The 16,581-nt window shown below is 44.3% G+C and overlaps 1 protein-coding gene and 1 long non-coding RNA gene across 43 annotated transcripts in view; one reads left to right on the top strand and one right to left on the bottom strand.

Annotated features, from left to right (window-relative positions):
- clasp2 (cytoplasmic linker associated protein 2) overlaps nt 1-16,581 on the top strand; it is a 47,782-nt gene that overhangs the window by 27,018 nt on the left and 4,183 nt on the right. For 4 of the 42 annotated variants that reach the window (XR_005233144.1, XM_025008098.2, XM_037975603.1 and 1 more), the window contains 28 exons: nt 142-277; nt 360-430; nt 581-640; nt 944-1,021; nt 1,207-1,374; nt 1,581-1,621; nt 2,014-2,166; nt 3,020-3,037; nt 3,571-3,672; nt 3,885-3,911; nt 4,716-4,742; nt 6,274-6,447; nt 6,611-6,655; nt 7,769-7,876; nt 8,153-8,215; nt 8,794-8,900; nt 9,052-9,075; nt 9,207-9,362; nt 9,702-9,793; nt 9,877-9,940; nt 10,569-10,628; nt 10,918-10,920; nt 11,433-11,596; nt 12,519-12,597; nt 13,987-14,130; nt 14,367-14,510; nt 14,619-14,725; nt 14,872-15,013. Coding sequence is in view for 41 of the 42 variants with exons in the window: in XM_025008098.2 (XP_024863866.1) it covers nt 142-277; nt 360-430; nt 581-640; nt 944-1,021; nt 1,207-1,374; nt 1,581-1,621; nt 2,014-2,166; nt 3,020-3,037; nt 3,571-3,672; nt 3,885-3,911; nt 4,716-4,742; nt 6,274-6,447; nt 6,611-6,655; nt 7,769-7,876; nt 8,153-8,215; nt 8,794-8,900; nt 9,052-9,075; nt 9,207-9,362; nt 9,702-9,793; nt 9,877-9,940; nt 10,569-10,628; nt 10,918-10,920; nt 11,433-11,596; nt 12,519-12,597; nt 13,987-14,130; nt 14,367-14,510; nt 14,619-14,725; nt 14,872-15,013 (2,557 nt within the window). In the remaining variant the exon portion in view is untranslated. Of the gene's footprint in view, nt 1-141; nt 278-359; nt 431-580; nt 641-943; nt 1,022-1,206; nt 1,375-1,580; nt 1,622-2,013; nt 2,167-2,702; nt 2,727-3,019; nt 3,038-3,570; nt 3,673-3,884; nt 3,912-4,715; nt 4,743-6,273; nt 6,448-6,610; nt 6,656-7,768; nt 7,877-8,152; nt 8,216-8,793; nt 8,901-9,051; nt 9,076-9,206; nt 9,363-9,701; nt 9,794-9,876; nt 9,941-10,568; nt 10,629-10,917; nt 10,921-11,432; nt 11,597-12,518; nt 12,598-13,986; nt 14,131-14,366; nt 14,511-14,618; nt 14,726-14,871; nt 15,014-16,581 lie in introns of all 42 variants that reach the window. The other 38 variants (XM_037975599.1, XM_037975604.1, XM_037975572.1 and 35 more) reach the window with 37 other exon arrangements.
- LOC119617004 lies at nt 13,987-14,414 on the bottom strand. Its single transcript, XR_005233145.1, has 2 exons — nt 14,290-14,414; nt 13,987-14,164 (listed from the first exon to the last, which is right to left on the bottom strand). It is a non-coding gene; the product is annotated as an uncharacterized LOC119617004 (long non-coding RNA).

Genomic DNA, 16,581 nt, shown 5'->3' on the forward strand with positions numbered 1-16,581 from the left:
TGAATGCAATATTTTTTAATTTGTTTGAAGATATGTAGGGATTTTTCCACCTCGTCTTTGAATTTCCCGTGCAGAGTTATAGCTTGTGTTTATGTTTGTTTAACATGTTGTTACCGTGCCCTCATTGGTGTCTTTGTGCAGCCACCTGTCGTCGGTGCTGGGGAATAAATTTGACCATGGGGCAGAAGCCATCGTGCCTGTTCTGTTCAACCTCATCCCCAACTGTGCCAAAGTTATGGCCACCTCCGGCGTCTCAGCCATCCGCATCATTATACGGGTGAGTTCTCACCGTGACACCTAAATATCATTTCCTCTTACTGTAACGGTTGTGTCAATGCTATCTGTCTCTTTTTTTACAGCACACTCACGTCCCCAGACTTATTCCTCTAATAACCAGTAATTGCACATCCAAGTCTGTGGCTGTAAGAAGGTGAGATAAAAACAGCTGATATTGCTGTGAGTTTTCGTGATCGCGATCAGAACATAGTTAGAAATTATGTTTCTAAATTATATCAAAAGGATTGTTATGATGAAACTTGGTTTTCTGTGGTGGAATAATAAAAATTACTGTGTTTTCCAGACGCTGTTATGATTTCTTGGACCTTCTGCTACAGGAATGGCAAACGCACTCTTTAGAACGGTAAGGACACGGCTGTTTCTTTAAGTGCAGCTTTAAAATATCCACCCCCCCCCCACCCCCCCAGTCTCTTTTATTGCCATCATACACCTTATGAAGTGAAAACTGAATGTTAGTGTATGTTGTTCGAGTGAAAGAGTCCAGTACAGAGTTTAGTTAGGATCACAAGTGTTATGAGTGGGAACAGTTTTGACTGATGGCCTGTAAGAGTAAAAACAGCGACGCAGGATTCATTTCTGTGTGCTAAGCCAATAGGAACCAATGTGTGTCATCTCACTTTGTGCTCCTTTTTTTTTCCTCTCTCAGACACACTGCAGTTTTGGTTGAAAGCATTAAAAAGGGACTCCGAGACGCCGACTCAGAGGCCAGAGTGGAGGCCCGCAAGTAAGACGAACACAGGGGCATTTCTAAAAACGTGACGAGACGTACCCTGACTGCTCTCTTTCTCGCTTGTTTCTTCACTTTATTCCCTTTAATTTGTTCTCTTTCTGTGTTTCTCCCCTTTGTTTCCTCTGCACGCCTGTTTTGGTTGTTTTTTCCATTCTTACTTGATGTTTCTATTTCTTCAGGGCCTACTGGGGTCTTAGAAACCACTTCCCAGCAGAAACCGACGCTCTTTACAACTCCTTGGAGCCGTCGTACCAGAGGACGCTTCAGTCCTGCCTGAAGAGCTCCGGCAGTGTGGCCTCTCTTCCTCAGAGTGACCGCTCCTCATCTTCCTCTCAAGAGAGTCTAAAGTAATGAATGCTTAACTCTGCTCCTCTCTAATTTAGATCTCTCGGCACATTCAAACACATTAGTCTTCAGACTAATGTAATTTTGGACAACACTGACATTGTTTTTATTTTTTTAAGACCTCATTGGTGTACAATTCTGCAACACATTGTCCATTTTTCCCTCTGCGTAAACCAGTAAATGACCCAGTTTTCTCCTCCTTTGTCAGCCGTCCTCTGTCTTCCAAATGGTCGGCAGCTCCAGGGCGAGGTGAGTCAACGCTCCCACACAGAGCGTTCAACACACACACACACACACACACACAAGCTCTTCAGTACATACTCTGCTGCTCAGACGACCCACAAACACAAAACAAGAGAAATTTTGGCTTCTACAAAATCATTTCCCTTCATTCTCATTCACATCGTCTTGTGTCCATCCCTGAACAGTCACCTTCTGTTGTGTTTTTTTTTTTACTACACACATGTGCGCATCAACGCGTATATGTGTCTGGATATACATGTTCTCTTTATGGGTATGGGTATTGTGTATGTGTAGTACGTTACCTGCATGTGTTTGTGATGTGTTTATGTATATGTATATATATTTATATCCCGTCACCTCCCATTCCTTTTCCAACACGCCTCCTCCTGACCCATCAGTCCCTGCTACTACAAAGGCTGGGGTGTCGCCAGTCTCCCTGCAGCGTTCCCGCAGCGATGTGGATGTAAATGCAGCAGCAGTTGCTAAACACCGGCACGTCGGACAGGCCCGGGGAGCGGGCCGTCTGCCCCCCGGCTCCTACTCCTCTCTGGGTAAGGGCCCCCCGTCAGGCAAGTTAGATGACTAACAAGACAGGGCAGGCATTGGTCAGCAGAAAATAAGGCAGACGGATGAAGAACTCCATCTAAGGAGCAACCCAGATCAGTGCAGAGGCAGTGCTTCTAAAGTTTGACGCGACTAATCCTCTGTGAAAACTTTCCTCATCCACAAGGAAGAACCCACAGACTTGGATGGCCTCTCTCCTCTCGTCTCCTGCTTCCTGCTCATTCACCTCTCGATGTGTTTTGTGCATGTTTGTGTTGTTCCGTCCATTTACTTTGTCTGTTTCAAAGTTTGTCCCTGCATCTGCATGGTTCTCTCTTAAACAGATGGTATGTCACTAATGCACTTTGTGCTTTTTTTCCTTCTCTTGTTTCTCTATCTGCCTTTTCTCTGCCTTGCATTTGGTTCTCCTTTTTGAATTTCCCTTTTTCTTTGGTTTGTCTTATTTTTGTACCTATATTTTTGTTTTGTTCTATGATTGCCGTTCTTCCTTTCTTTCGTGTTTTTGCTCTCTTTGCTGCTTAAGATGATGCCTCTGATAAAACGGATGGTAAGATCATCTCATTCAGCTTCTTCTCTTTACTTTCCCCCCTCCTCACTCCATCCCAGTCCATGTAAGTTTGGTTGTTGTGACAGGATGTGGTCACACTGCCCCCTGCTGTAAGCATCTGTTACTACCACAGTGCTAATCACATCATGTGTCAAAATACTAAAATAATTTTCTGCTTTAAACGTCATCACTCACACTTTGAGACTTAATCAGGATACTCGGGGTGTGTTGTTTGATATTTTATTACATGCACCATCAAACTTACAACGTGCTCCTTCTTTGTCTGTCTGTAGGAACCAGGTCAGACAATGGTAAGATTGTTGTCAGGTGCTTATCTCTGTGCGTATTTCAGGGATGTTCTAGTTGGGAAACCGTACCTGAAACATTTCATATGATCGACCAATCTGCTGAAGCAAAAATTAGGTTACCTAATAGAGTAGTGGAGGATAATTTATTACTACTAAGTAGATCAGTTTTTTCTGCAATTAACCAAGAAAGTAATCATCGTAAGAATCAATAATTTGCTGACTGTTTATTTCTGTAAGAGAGTTTTTGCTTTATCAAATCCTGGGAAAACTTGGAAATGATTTGAGGTTTTTCTCACTGAAGCATCCCTGCTGTATTTATCTGTGTTTGCACCTGGCTGAATATAAACGTTTAGTTTAGGAGCTGGCTGTGGAGCCGTTTTCAACATTAGAGGCTGTTTTTTGTTTTTTAAATCAGCTGTAGTGCTTCTGAGCTGTAGGGAGTTTGTGACTTGATGTTTCGGCACAGGAAGCAAATCCGATTTTGCGTTCTTACGGTTGTCTTTTATTTATTTATTTATTTTTCCACTCACGTGCAGGCCGTGTTCGCACTAAGCAGCCCTTCACCACAGCCAGTAGCGTCTCAAGCCAGGTGGACTCGCGAGGACGCAGCCGCACCAAGGTGGTCTCCCAGTCGCAGCGTAAGTCTCATCTTTGAATTTCAAGCGGTCGGTCGATGATTTGAACCCAGCTGTGAGTGAAACATTCTGGGTGTGAAGTCCACTTACTTACAGGCAGCTGTAATGACGTGTGTGAGCTTTTTTGGAGTGACTGTGGTTTAAATTGTGGAGTTTCTCAACTTGTTGCCGTCATGGTAACGATAAGCTCCATGTAAATGTTTTTGTGCCTTCAGGTTCCGACGAATCCGATTGCACACCAGGTATTTGTCTGTTTGTCGGAGTGTGTGTCTTTTTGTGTACCACAGTGGGATTGGTGGCCCACATGCTATTGCTCTCATTCTGATCAAGGTGTTTTGTGTAAGAAGAGTGTGTGTGCGTGTGTGTTTAGGGTTTTTCCCTCTGCATGCTGTGTTTCATCACCGAGGGTGGTGTGGCGAACAGTTTATTTCTGCTGCTCCAGCTTTGCTCTGGCTTAGCTAAGGATAAAAAAAGCTTAACACTCAAGCCCAAAAAGCAGCTGTGTATTTGAACACATAACACAGATATCACTGCCTTCACTGCGGTCCTGGAGTTCTTCCTGCTTCCTGCCAGTGCACCGGTCACACCTGAACATTTGTACAAAGACACACGCCCGTCCTCTGATCACTTCGTAGCTCAGGATTCCCAGAAGACGAGAAGAAAATGGTTAAAAAGATTACCCTGTGTGTGGGACGGAGTGCGTGTGGACATTTTTTGCACCTATTTCCTTTAAATGGTTTTGTTTTCCTCATTGTGAACGAGTTTTGGTTTGTGCCAGTCGTCCCAACATGCACTGCTTTTCCCAGTGTGCCATTTGCAGCTGCTCCAGCTCATGCGTGCTCCTGTTTTTTTCTCTTTTATTGATGGTTTCATTTAGCTTCACCTTCATTCTTGGTGTGGAACACCAGGATGCGCTCCCATTAAGCTCTGTTTTCTATCTCACATAGTGCTTTTTGCTTTAACCCATAATTCATCTGGTTTAATCTGCTGTTCCTTACCCTGCCCCTTACTTCTGCTTCCCCCCCTCCTCTCAACCAATGGTTCAGGATCTCAGTCTGCTAACACTGTTGGTGGTAAGATTACAGCGCTACTTTTTAAAAGTTTCCCCCACAGCTTCCTTTTAGTCTTTAGTTGTACTGCCCTGACCTCTTTCTTTTCACAAGCACATAGAACGATATCGCTTAAAGCTTCCCCCACTGTGGCAAAGGCATGCTGGGATATGTAGCCTTAGACTTTTCTTTTGTTTGTTTGTTTGGGTGCATTTCTGTGGGAGCTTCATGTTTCTGCACTTCTGTGTGATTGGATTTCCAAACAACTGCGAAAAGAATAGTTTGAGCCAAAACAAACGATCTTGACAAAAATGATCTTTTTCATTTTTTTTAAATTTAATAATAACTTTTACATGGTTCATAATCTTATCAGCAGTTTATCTATAAATTGAAAGAAAATATGTCAAAAAGGAAGACAGAAAAATCCACAGGCCACAGTGTCGAGATGCTACAAGTGACCTGATAAAAATATAAATGTTTGATATAAAACCTTATGTATATCTGTCAATTATTAAAGTATCACAACACATTTTCCTTTAGCCCTAGTGCTATCTCTAGAATGTATTATATTTAGGTTTGTGTCACTAAACCCTAATATATAAGTGTTAAGGCTGCACAATACTAAGAAAACATGCCACTGCAATGTTATTAAATATTGCAATGACTATATTAGTTGTGATTAACTAATATTTTTCTCTTCTATCATCACAACACTCAGGACTCTGCTGCTGTTGTTTAAATCGGCTAACAGGGTTCTATTTGATGACCAAATAAATAATTGACCTTCAGATTGTGTCTGCAATTTGTTGCAGTCAATGGGACATATTGATGCTGCAGTGACTATAAAATATTTGATATATTGTGCAGCCCTGCTAGATGAATGTCACCTGTTTTGTGTGTGTGCGAGTGTGTGTGGCTTTAGATAAGTTTTTGTTCATCACTCAGAAATAGGCTGGTCTTCATGTCCATTTTTTCAGTCCTGATAAAATCTGTTTTAGTCCAACTCCCATGTGTCGAGCCCAGAAGCTCGTTTTCCTGCATTTCATGTCCCGCACTGCAGAGAAAAAGCTCCTCATCTGTTCGTTTCCAGAGTTGTAGTGACGTAAGTCTGTTGTGAAGTAAGATTAGCGCTTGGAGACAGGATCCCCAGGGGAAAGAAATGTGACGACGTCTTACAAATGTATGAATTAACCGAAAGATAGGAGAGTTGCAAATAAATGTGGCATTTCATTTTCAACATAACTGTTGGATTTTTGTGGTGAGTTTGTTTACAAGTAAGACTTTGTGCTAATAGGTTACTTCTAAAGTGAATTTACACTGTAGCTCTCCCCGCCCCAGGAATCCTCTTTCCACTGACATCCAACATACCGTCACGTACATTCCCAAAATGCGTTAGGAAACTAACACATTTAGGTGTAAGAGATAAAACTGTCACATTAGAGGGGGATTAGTTCGACAGCTTTACTTGTTAAGTGTCATGTGTTGCATGATCAAGGCGCTGACTTTGCTCTTTCTCTGTGTTTGTGTCTTGTTTGGTTCCCCCCTCTCTCTGAAGCTGGCAGTCGGAGCGGCTCCCCGGGTCGCGTGCTGACAAGCACAGCCCTGAGCACCATGAGCTCGGGGGCTCACAGGGTCCTCGCCGGCGCCACCGGGGACGGACACAGGCGCAGCCGCATCCCCCGCAGCCAGGGCTGCTCCAGAGACTCTTCCCCCACTCGCTTGTCTGTCGGTGAGTTTGGAAACTCCATGCCGTTCAGAGTTTTTAGCCTTGGTGCATTGATCTTTCTTGGATAAGTCTGGGTTCAAACTCAGCTTGTTTTTCTCCTGCTCCCTGTCTGCCTTTTTGTTCCCCTCCCTCTTTTCCTCCTGACCCTGCTTCCTCCGTCCTCTAGCTCCTTCTAGCCTTAGCTCCACCTACAGCAGTGCGAGCAGAGGAGGTAAGGCTCCAACGCAGATCAGAGCATCCACCTTTTCTCTCCTCATCTTAAATCATCCCCCCCCATCCTTATTTCTTTTCTATCCATTATGAAATCTCATCCCAGCCCCTCCATCACGCTTGCTGCCTCAGCTTCATAGATCCCATCTCTCTGAATTGTCTGATTTCATGGCTGCGTTGTTGTGGTGACGGGTGCCCGAGATCAGCAGATGATTTCCACGCTTCATGAACACACCGCCTCTGTCTGTACTAACCTGTTGTTAGTGGCCGTGAAACCTGCCTTCTCGCAGGATCGGCGAACCCTCGACGCCTCTTCGTAGCACACTCGTAGGCTGTGATTACCCCATGATGGCTGATGCTGAAGTCGAGCAGAGCAATGAACAGCAAAGACGATCGCAGCGCTCCGCCTCTTACCCACCAGCTTGTTTGATAAATCCATCTTGAATGGCTCCCTTTTCTGATCTTTGTGTGTGAGGAAGAGAAAGTCAGCGATTGTCAAACGGCCACGTTCTGTCCCTTTAAAGGTGCATCTCATCTATAGCTGAAACCTTGACTGACAGATCAGCAAAGCACCAGGAAAATATAACTGTTCACTCTTCTTTTTTAAAAAAAAAAAAATTGATAATTTTCTTGATTTAATTTGATTCCAAAATAAAAAGGAAAAACTGACGGGATTTACTGTTTTAATATTTTAGTCCAATAGTTGGACAGAAGAGGCTAAACTAACAAAAGACTGAAACTGATTAGTGATTTTTACTGTTTAATGAGATCTTAGTGTCTAAATGACCGATTGGTTAATAAAAGTAATTTATTCTTAGTGCAGCAGCTCTTCTGTCAGGCCTCTGAGAGGCAGTTCTGTTCCAGATATGTTGAGATGCTCCTTTAAGGTCCAGTACACCTGGCTTATGTTTTTTTAAGTTTCTCTCACTTTTGTCGGTTTTGTCTTTATTCACGTTTTTGTTTGTGTGCCTCCACTTCTCTGTCTCGTTCGGCTTCCTTCCATGCCCTTTTCACGTCGTCTTTATGTTTCTTCTTACAATCACTTTCTCTCCTGTGGCTTGTTTTTTCTCTTCCCTGTTGTCCTTTCCTGTTTCCTGCGGTCGGGCGGCGTTAGCTCGAGGCAGTCGTATCCCTCGGCCCAGTATGAGTCAGGGCTGCAGCAGGGAGGCCAGCAGGGAGAGCAGCAGGGACACCAGCCCCGTTCGCTCCTTCACACCTCTGGGTGAGTAGCAGTAGTGGCCAGATACCCGAGAGGAGTGAGTGGGGGAAAAAAAACTGAGTCATCTTTAGATGTTATTTCATTTCAGTGACTATTTAATACCCCTTTAAGACTGAAGCAAAGTAGAACAATAACAGTGCCGGCCATGTGCTGAGATGAGTTTCTGCCTTTCTTTCTAATTTCACGCGCTGCAGAGTTTGTATGACGTTCATGTGTGTGTTGTCTTGTGCTTGCGTGCGTGTTAAACTCTACGCGTGTGTGTTTTAATCTTGGTTACAGCGACTCGGAGCTACTCCCGCTCCACTGGAGCTCTCCACACACCTGATGCTTTTGGGGCTGCAGGTGAAGGCTGAGTACATCTATTTCTTCGTACCTCACCCACCGTCTTGGCCAGAACTCTTTAATCTTTTATTTTGTTGTTGTTGCTCATTTTTTTGTTGCGTTTTTGTTCTTTTCGATGTCGGTCATCCTCTTCTCTAGATTACCAGATTGTTTTCTTGTCCATCAGCATCAGTTTTTACTTTATTTATTCATTTTTTCTTAAGTTGCGCTCCAGGATGTTGACCCCTCCAGTGGAATTGCATGCTTCCGCCCGTTCAGTTGCCAATTAATAACAGTTTTTCCTGTGTCCATTTCTTTTCTTTATTTAGCTCTGCCTCGTCTCTACTGGAACATCAACATGCTCTCGTGTGTTTTTATGTCATCCTTTCTCCTCCCAGTGGCACCTAACAAGTCATCACATTAACTTGCAGGATTGTTTCTGTGTGTGAGTGGCGTGGGTGTTGGAATGGAAGGTGATGAGGAAAAGAAACTGGGGTTTCTGGAACTTGCAGATCGGAGTCTTTTCCTCTGATGTTTTACTAACATTTTTTTTCCCGCTCTGCTTCCGTCCATCCTTCCTCATTTGTCTCTGCCTGCAGGATCGGCGTTCGGCATCAGCCAGTCGAGTCGTCTCTCTTCTTCGGTCAGCGCCATGAGGGTCCTGAACACCGGCTCGGATGTCGAAGAGGCTCTGGCGGACGCATTGGTACGCACACTCTGAAACCTTCGTCCAGAAACACATTGACACGCTCGCTGCACATCGCAGCACGCTGTTGCTATGTGCGGCTCACATCTCCTTTAAGCATACGTCTGCATGTTGACTAATCCCTGGTTCTACCTCCGTTTAACGCTGTCAGCTGTTGGGAGACATGAGATCTAAGGTCAGCTTCTTCTCCTGGCTTTTACCTATGTGTCGTCTGTGTTCTTGTGCTTGCGTTCTCTCAGGATGCATCAGTGCACGTTTACGGTTTGTGCTTTTTCGATTTAATCACAATGGCTGTGTTTCCTGCAGAAGAAGCCAGCACGGCGGCGGTATGAGAACTACAGCATGTATTCAGATGACGACGCCAACAGCGACGCGTCCAGCGCCTGTTCAGAGAGGTCCTACAGCTCCAGGAACGGAGGCGCCATCCCCACCTACATGAGGCAAACGGAGGACGTGGCTGAGGTGAGCAGAAAGCAGCTTTTATAATCACTGATATTTTGCATTCTTACCTTTTTTAAATGTTACGACTTCACATAATTGTGTAAAAGTTTGAGCCCTTGGTTGAGCTACAAGTTAGTAAATCTAGGATTGTAGTCGGTCGGTCATGAGCACAAAAATGATAAAAAATTAGTGATATATAATCTCAATTATTGTGTTCTAGTTCCATAGTTTTCACTGTTTTTGCTTCTGTTTGAAACTAAAGATTTTCTACTCACCTTACCGTCGTGCAGAAGTCTTAACTGACCTTTATCTGTGTGTGTGTGTGTGTGTGTTTGGTGCTTTTATTTAAATGATTTCCAGGTGCTCAACCGCTGTGCCAGTGCCAACTGGTCTGAGAGAAAGGAGGGTTTATTAGGCCTACAGGCTCTGCTGAAGAACCAGCGCACACTCAGGTCAGTCAAAGAACACCAAAAATAAATTCATTACGACTTTTATTTTATTTTTTTTGTCTAACTATTTTTTTTCCTTTCTGTAGTCGAGTGGAGTTAAAGAGGCTGTGTGAAATCTTCACCAGGATGTTTGCAGACCCTCACAGTAAGGTATGAATGCATGCAGTCCAACACTCGCACCAAAACACACAACATTCATCATTCACCCACTTTCATTTATTTTATTTATTTATCCCACCATCCTTCACTGTACCGGATTCTGCCAAAAACACAGACAGCGTTAGATCTCATTAATACGCGCACACACACATTTGTGAATCGAATCATTTTAATGGGTTTTAGGTGAAACCTGAGGGTACACACACTGAAACACAAACACTGGCATGCAGAGTGTGTAAAACATCTAACGGCATGTCACACCTGACTTTGCGTGTGATCTCACACCCTCCGCCGCCCTGTGGGATTGCTCTGTCACCGTTTAGCAGTCAACCTGCTGGCTGCGTTCTTTGCATCCACTGCCTTCTCTGTTCCCTCCCTCCCTGTAGCCTGAAACAACGACACTGACCGCACACACAGCCAGACACTCTAAAACACACACACACACACTTCAGTAATTGGGCTGCCAGCTCTTTTTCCTCTGACTAACCAGCTGTGGTTCGCCCTCTCTAACACTTTTTCTTTCGGCGTTATGAGTGCCCCGTTGCCTCACACATGGCGTAAGGTGTGTGAACGTCTTCTTTTCCACTCATTTGACGTTTGACGATTTGATGAATTTCAGCGAGACTCCGGCAGGGTGTACGGCACCGCAGAATCCGGTATAAGCTCAGCCTCCTTCAAGGTACCGCATCTCACCATGGATCTGTCCCCTGACTCCGTCTGTTTCCTCCTCTTGATTTAATCTTCCATGCCATTCGTTCCATTTCTTTTGTTGCTAGTGTGCACAGAACATCTCCTCAGATTTCTGTTAGACTGTGATTCACACTCGTTTGAAACTTTTGGAGACAGTTTTGCAAATTTGGTGTGGGGAGGTCGAGATGGGTTTACTCTAAATGCAAGTTTTATCAGGATGCTAACAGATGTGTGTTTCTCTTTCCTCTATGCCACCCCCACTCTGGAACTCTCTGTAGAGAGTAAGTTTGGCCAGGCCGTGTTTTTTGTTCATGTATTTGGATGAAAATCTGCTTCAATAATCTGACTGGTAATCGGTTACCAAGGCAACTGCCTAACACCCACTAACCTGCCTGATGTGATGGTGCCTGTAAATTCACTGGCCCGCTCAGATCTGCTACCGGCACATAGAGATGGTTACCTCTCAACCTGACTGGTCCTAATTCTCATCAAGTCTCACTGCATCCGTTTGCTAATTTTGATGTGTTTTATCTAATTTTGGGTGATTTAAATTGGTGATTGGGAATGAAGATGAGCTGCTGCAATAATGAATAACCACTAACATCACAAAGGAAACTAATGCTGTTCTTACATCATCCCGATGCAGAGCAATGTGTATCCACTCTAACAGTGTGAAAATTCCCTGATGCATGCATTTGTGTGTGTGTGTGTGCATGAAGTACGTTGTGATTTACTGTCTGGGTTGCTGTGTGTAATCTAAACTTTATGGGGGTGTGTGTGTGTGTGTGTTTAGGTGTTCAGCATGTTCCTGGAGACGCTGGTAGACTTCATCCAGGTCCACAAGGATGACCTTCAGGATTGGTTGTTCGTCCTGCTCACTCAGCTGCTGAAGAAGATGGGAGCGGACCTGCTGGGCTCCGTGCAGGCCAAAGTTCAGAGAGCTCTGGATGTCACAAGGTGGGGGTCAGCTCGCATGCACACAGAAAACCTGGGGCCAAAATCAAAAGGAGTGGCTTTTTTTTTCTATTCAAACCACGCAGCTACGGTGTCTACATGTTCAAAGTATTGATATTGCAAGTGGTCTCTTTCTGTTAACATGCTCCTCTTCAGCTTCTGAACCGCAAAACAACAGTGTCTGAGACTTGTGACCCCATTTATCACTGGTTAAAGTGTACAAACATCGCAAAGAAGTCAATTAAACAAGGATATGATTTCAACACATATAATATTTCCATTTAATAATAAAAAAAATCATCTTAAGCCCCCTCACTTCATGTTTCAGTGGGGTGTTGACCCCAGCTTTGGGGTCTATACTACAGTGTAAGACACTTTTTATATCTGTATGTCATTTAGCAGTGTCTCAGTTTAGTAAATTTTGCTTTTTATAAACGGGTAAGATAGACAATTAAAAAAAAAATTAAAACCAGGAGCAAATTCTGTAAAATAAAACGTCATTTTACTGCCAGGATTACTCCGGTGAGAACATTTGTTCTGTCACAGCTTTAATAAACTTTCAGCTGTAACACCCAGTGTATGGCTCATGATCTTATGACTGGTTTAAGACTGACAGGTCGATTGTGTGGAGTAAACAAACATGGAGTCCTAATTTATAAACCTCACAGAAAAGATCTGAAAATATAAAGTTAGTTGTCTTGCATTGCAGCCCTCATTTTAAGACAGTATAATTATTGGTTACCAGTTGTGGCTCAATGTGAAGAATTATCTGCAGATATTTAAGTTACTATAGTAGTAATTTAGTTTAACTTATTAAGCACTGAATGGTGAAAAATACCTGTGTTTTTAAAATCGGCGCCCTAATGTTGGTTAATTTGGACACCTTTGTGGATTCTTGAAGCACAATGTACTTTTTCTCTTGCAGAGAGTCTTTTCCAAATGACCTCCAGTTCACTATTCTCATGAGGTTCACGGTGGACCAGACACAGACGCCCAACCTGAAGGTACTGACAAGTCCGAGTGAAGTCTGTTAGAGTTAAAAAGATAAACGGGAAAGCATGCACAGGAAGCCGCAAATGAAGGGATGCTCGCTGCTGCTTGAACTAACATGACTCCATGCTGGCTGTGCGTCCCCTGAACCCTGAATCCCGGACTGCGATTGGACGCCGATCGACTCCTCCTCTAACGCTTTAAAGTTTCTCACCCAGCTTCGTGCCCCTCTCAGTTTCTTCTGCTTCTTTCCTCACTTTTTTTTTTCTCACCCTGCAGCTCTGCCTCCTCTCATGACTTCTCTTGCGTGATATTTAACCGCATTTTCCCTCCTTCTTCTCACAGCTTCTCTTGTGATGCGCTTCTTTTCTCAAAATTTCAGGATCGGGCATTGAAACTATATAAGCAACTAAACAATTTAAATCTCCTGCTGCAACATGTGTGGCAAATATAGCTGTGTAACTAGTCCTTCAGTGGGGGGAAAAATGACAAAGAAGACAACAAAATGTCTTGGACATATAAGAAACTTTATAAATAGTTATGAAACAGCTGCTCTGTCTGAAGAAATCCCTCATTTAGTACGATGTAGCATAAAAACTGCTATATGAAGCTGCAAAAACAGTAAAACAGCTGACACTATGTGGCAACGATGATCAGGAAATTTGCAAGCAGCCATTTGAGTATCGCCCGATTCCCCCTTCCTGTCTTTCTACTCCTCCCCTCACTCTTCCTCCTGCTCCTCCTCCTCTCATCGCCCCTCTTTTCACCTCCCCCGTCCCCGTCCCCCTGTCTCTCTGTTGATTGACGCGGTGCTTCTCCTCTCTCTTTCTGAAGCCTGCACGGAGCTCGTGTTGCGGGCGAGGGCGAGGCAGGGGAGGGTCCGGGGTAAAATTGTTCCCCCCCAGAGCGCGGCGCCACGCTTGCTCTCTAGACGAGCAGGCCGCAGCCTGGAGCCAGTCCTCCCAGGTCAGTGCGCTCCGGGGGGAGCAATTATATGGCGCGCACGGTGCCGCTAAGTGATTTGGAGGAAGGTCTGGCCCTTGAGGTGCAGATGTAGAGACACGGAGATGGAGGGGGAAAGTGAGAGCAGGAATCAGTGTTGACATTTTGGAGCCTGCTGGTGATTGTTGGCATTTATTGTTTCCTTTGTTTTGTCATTTCCCATCGGTTTTATTTGTTTTCTTTGCAAAGCATGAACATAAGTTGTGACTCTCGACGATCTTCTCGTAATGATTCATCCAATCGTTTATTTTCAGATCTGCCAGAGGTGCACTCTGTCAACATTGGGGGTCATTTTCATGTGTGTCTGTGGTTTTGTTTTTACTGTTTTTGTGTATTTGCAGGTGAATTATGTCCATCCAGTTAACCTTTGTTTATAAATGTGTGTATGTGTGTGTGTGCAGGTGAAAGTAGCTATTCTAAAGTACATTGAGACGCTGACGCTGCAGATGGACGCTCCAGACTTTGTGAACTCCAGTGAAACTCGGCTGGCTGTCTCTCGCATCATCACCTGGACAACCGAACCCAAGAGCTCCGATGTCAGAAAGGTCCTGACCCTCCGCCTCGCTGTGAATGCTTGTGCTGCAATTATAAACAAACAAAAAGGATGTATTTTTGCAGAGAAAATCATATGTTTCTAACATGAATCTAAGTCAGAAAAACAAAAATCACACTCTGAAAGGGCTTCTGTTGCTACTGATAAGTACTTCCTGTCACTGCCGTCCTCCTTGTTGCATACTGCTCTCCAAATGAGAGGTTTTGTTTTGTATTTTGTGGCCAACAGGCAGCCCAGTCGGTGCTGATTGCCCTGTTCCAGCTCAACACTCCAGAGTTCACCATGCTGCTGGCGGCTCTTCCCAAAACCTTTCAGGACGGAGCCACAAAGTTGCTTCAAAATCATCTGAAGAACACAGGAAATGCTGCACAGGTAAAAGATTCACTCTAACACCATTAAGAAAATTACCACTGTCAACCTGAAAGACTTACGTCCTTTTATCTGTTGTGTGTGTGTGTGTGTGTGTGGTCACATTTTTAGGCTCAAATAGGCAGCCCGTTGACACGCCACACCCCCCGATCTCCAGCCAGCTGGTCCAGTCCGGTCACTTCACCTACTAACACGTCCCAGAACACCCCTTCACCAAGGTAATAAACACTTCTCTTACAGGCCACACTGTACCCAAAGCTGATGCCCTTTCGTGACATAAACATTATTTTCTAATCCTCCACCAAACGCCTACAGAATCCTTCACACGAAAAGCATGCGTGAATATTCTCTCGTGTCTTTGTAGTGCATTTGACTACGACACGGAAAACATGAACTCGGAGGACATCTACAGCTCTCTGAAAGGCGTCACCGAGGCCATCCAGAACTTCAGCGTTCGCAGCCAGGAGGACATGAATGAGCCGGTCCAACGGCGAGAAGGAGAGGAGGTGAGTCGGAGGGGACATATTTATGATCCACATTTACCACCTGCAAAGATCCGTTATGGCTCACGGTTTTCACTGCTGTAAAACACTCCTGGAGGGTTCCCATTGTAATTATCAGCAACACCTTTGGTTTAAGTTAGATTTTAGACCTTGTTGACGTTTTGTTAATCATTTACAGATGAAAGTGCCAAGTCCACTAGACGTAGGATTTGTGAATATCATAGTCTCGGGGCATGAAAACTTTAAAGTGCCGTAAGCTTTCTTTGAGAAGGAGCTTCTGAACTTCTACACAATATTGTCTCAGCTGTAAGGTTTGTTAAAAGCAGCAGAACAAGACATGTTTCAGTTTGGTTTTTATGGTGCTCTCCTGCTGTGAACTCCCAAAAAAAAAAAAAAAAAAAATCTGTAATCTGCAAAAATACAACTGAGTGCCACCAGTTTTTAGAGAACATCTCAGGTTATGTTTCGTGTCTCAAATTTAAATGTCCGGATTTAAATGCCTCATTTTCAGACTATAGCAGCCATAAAAAGTTATTTACGTTCCCCTAACGCCTCTCAGCCAGGCTGGCGGGAAGTTGTTAAGCACACACACACACACACACCTATCATTACTGTTTTCCAAGATTTGACACACACACACACATACTGTATGTGCCTCCGACATGTGATCTGCCCCACCGCTCCTAATGTAGCGTGGGAACTGAAAGACACACAGCGAGTGTTTGTCAGCCTTTATCCTTTACAGCCTCTTATAAAACCCTGTTAGTAACGTTTCACCGGCTTAAAATATGGTTTCATCAACAAGAGTGTCTTCTAACCCCCGTCTTGTTGGAGTGCTTGCTCGGTGCAGATTTATGGCTCCGGACGTCATGCCTGGTCTCATAGCGTTCCCTCCCAGAAACACATGCCCCTTTTAAGGACATAGTGTTCTCCCGTACAGAGGTGTGACCTCCTGACATTTTCCCGCTGAGATGGGTCTGAAACCCAAGCAGCCCTCATGTCATCGGCACACCTGACTCATCAAACCGGCCCACAGATAGTAGCTTTTACTGCTTGGAGTGTAAACATACACACAGGAACACAAGCGCCTCGGACCCCATCGCCCTGTTTTTGCTCCTCGCCTGGTGGGTCGCGTGTCGACCTTCACAAAGTCACCTGTTTGGTTTTAGCACGTGTAGGGGAAAAAAAAAAAAAAAAAACCAAAGGAAACCTAATCCTAAATGCCCCCCGGGAGGATGAATGATGTGGAAAATTAAGCCGGTATCAGTTTGCTCTTGATCCTTTTCTGGTATTTATCTGCTAAAAAACACAAGAGAGCCCTGCACTTCTGACCTCTCTGAAACTGCCCTCCGTGGTTTTAGCTCGAGTGCAGATGAAGCCGTCGACTAATTTTAAGGGAATTCCTGTTTCAATGAGCAACGATGAGCAAGAGATGGTACAAAACTCTTTTGTTACAGACTTAAAAGCAAAGTGTGATGTTCCTATTTAAAGCAACAACTAAAAACACCTTGAAGACTCAAAGAGAAGTGCTCCTTTCAGTCATGTCATATGACACCCCCCCCCCCCCCCCC

The sequence above is a fragment of the Kryptolebias marmoratus genome, linkage group LG5 (genome assembly GCF_001649575.2).
Source record: "Kryptolebias marmoratus isolate JLee-2015 linkage group LG5, ASM164957v2, whole genome shotgun sequence".
In the NCBI taxonomy this organism is placed as follows: Eukaryota; Metazoa; Chordata; class Actinopteri; order Cyprinodontiformes; family Rivulidae; genus Kryptolebias; species Kryptolebias marmoratus.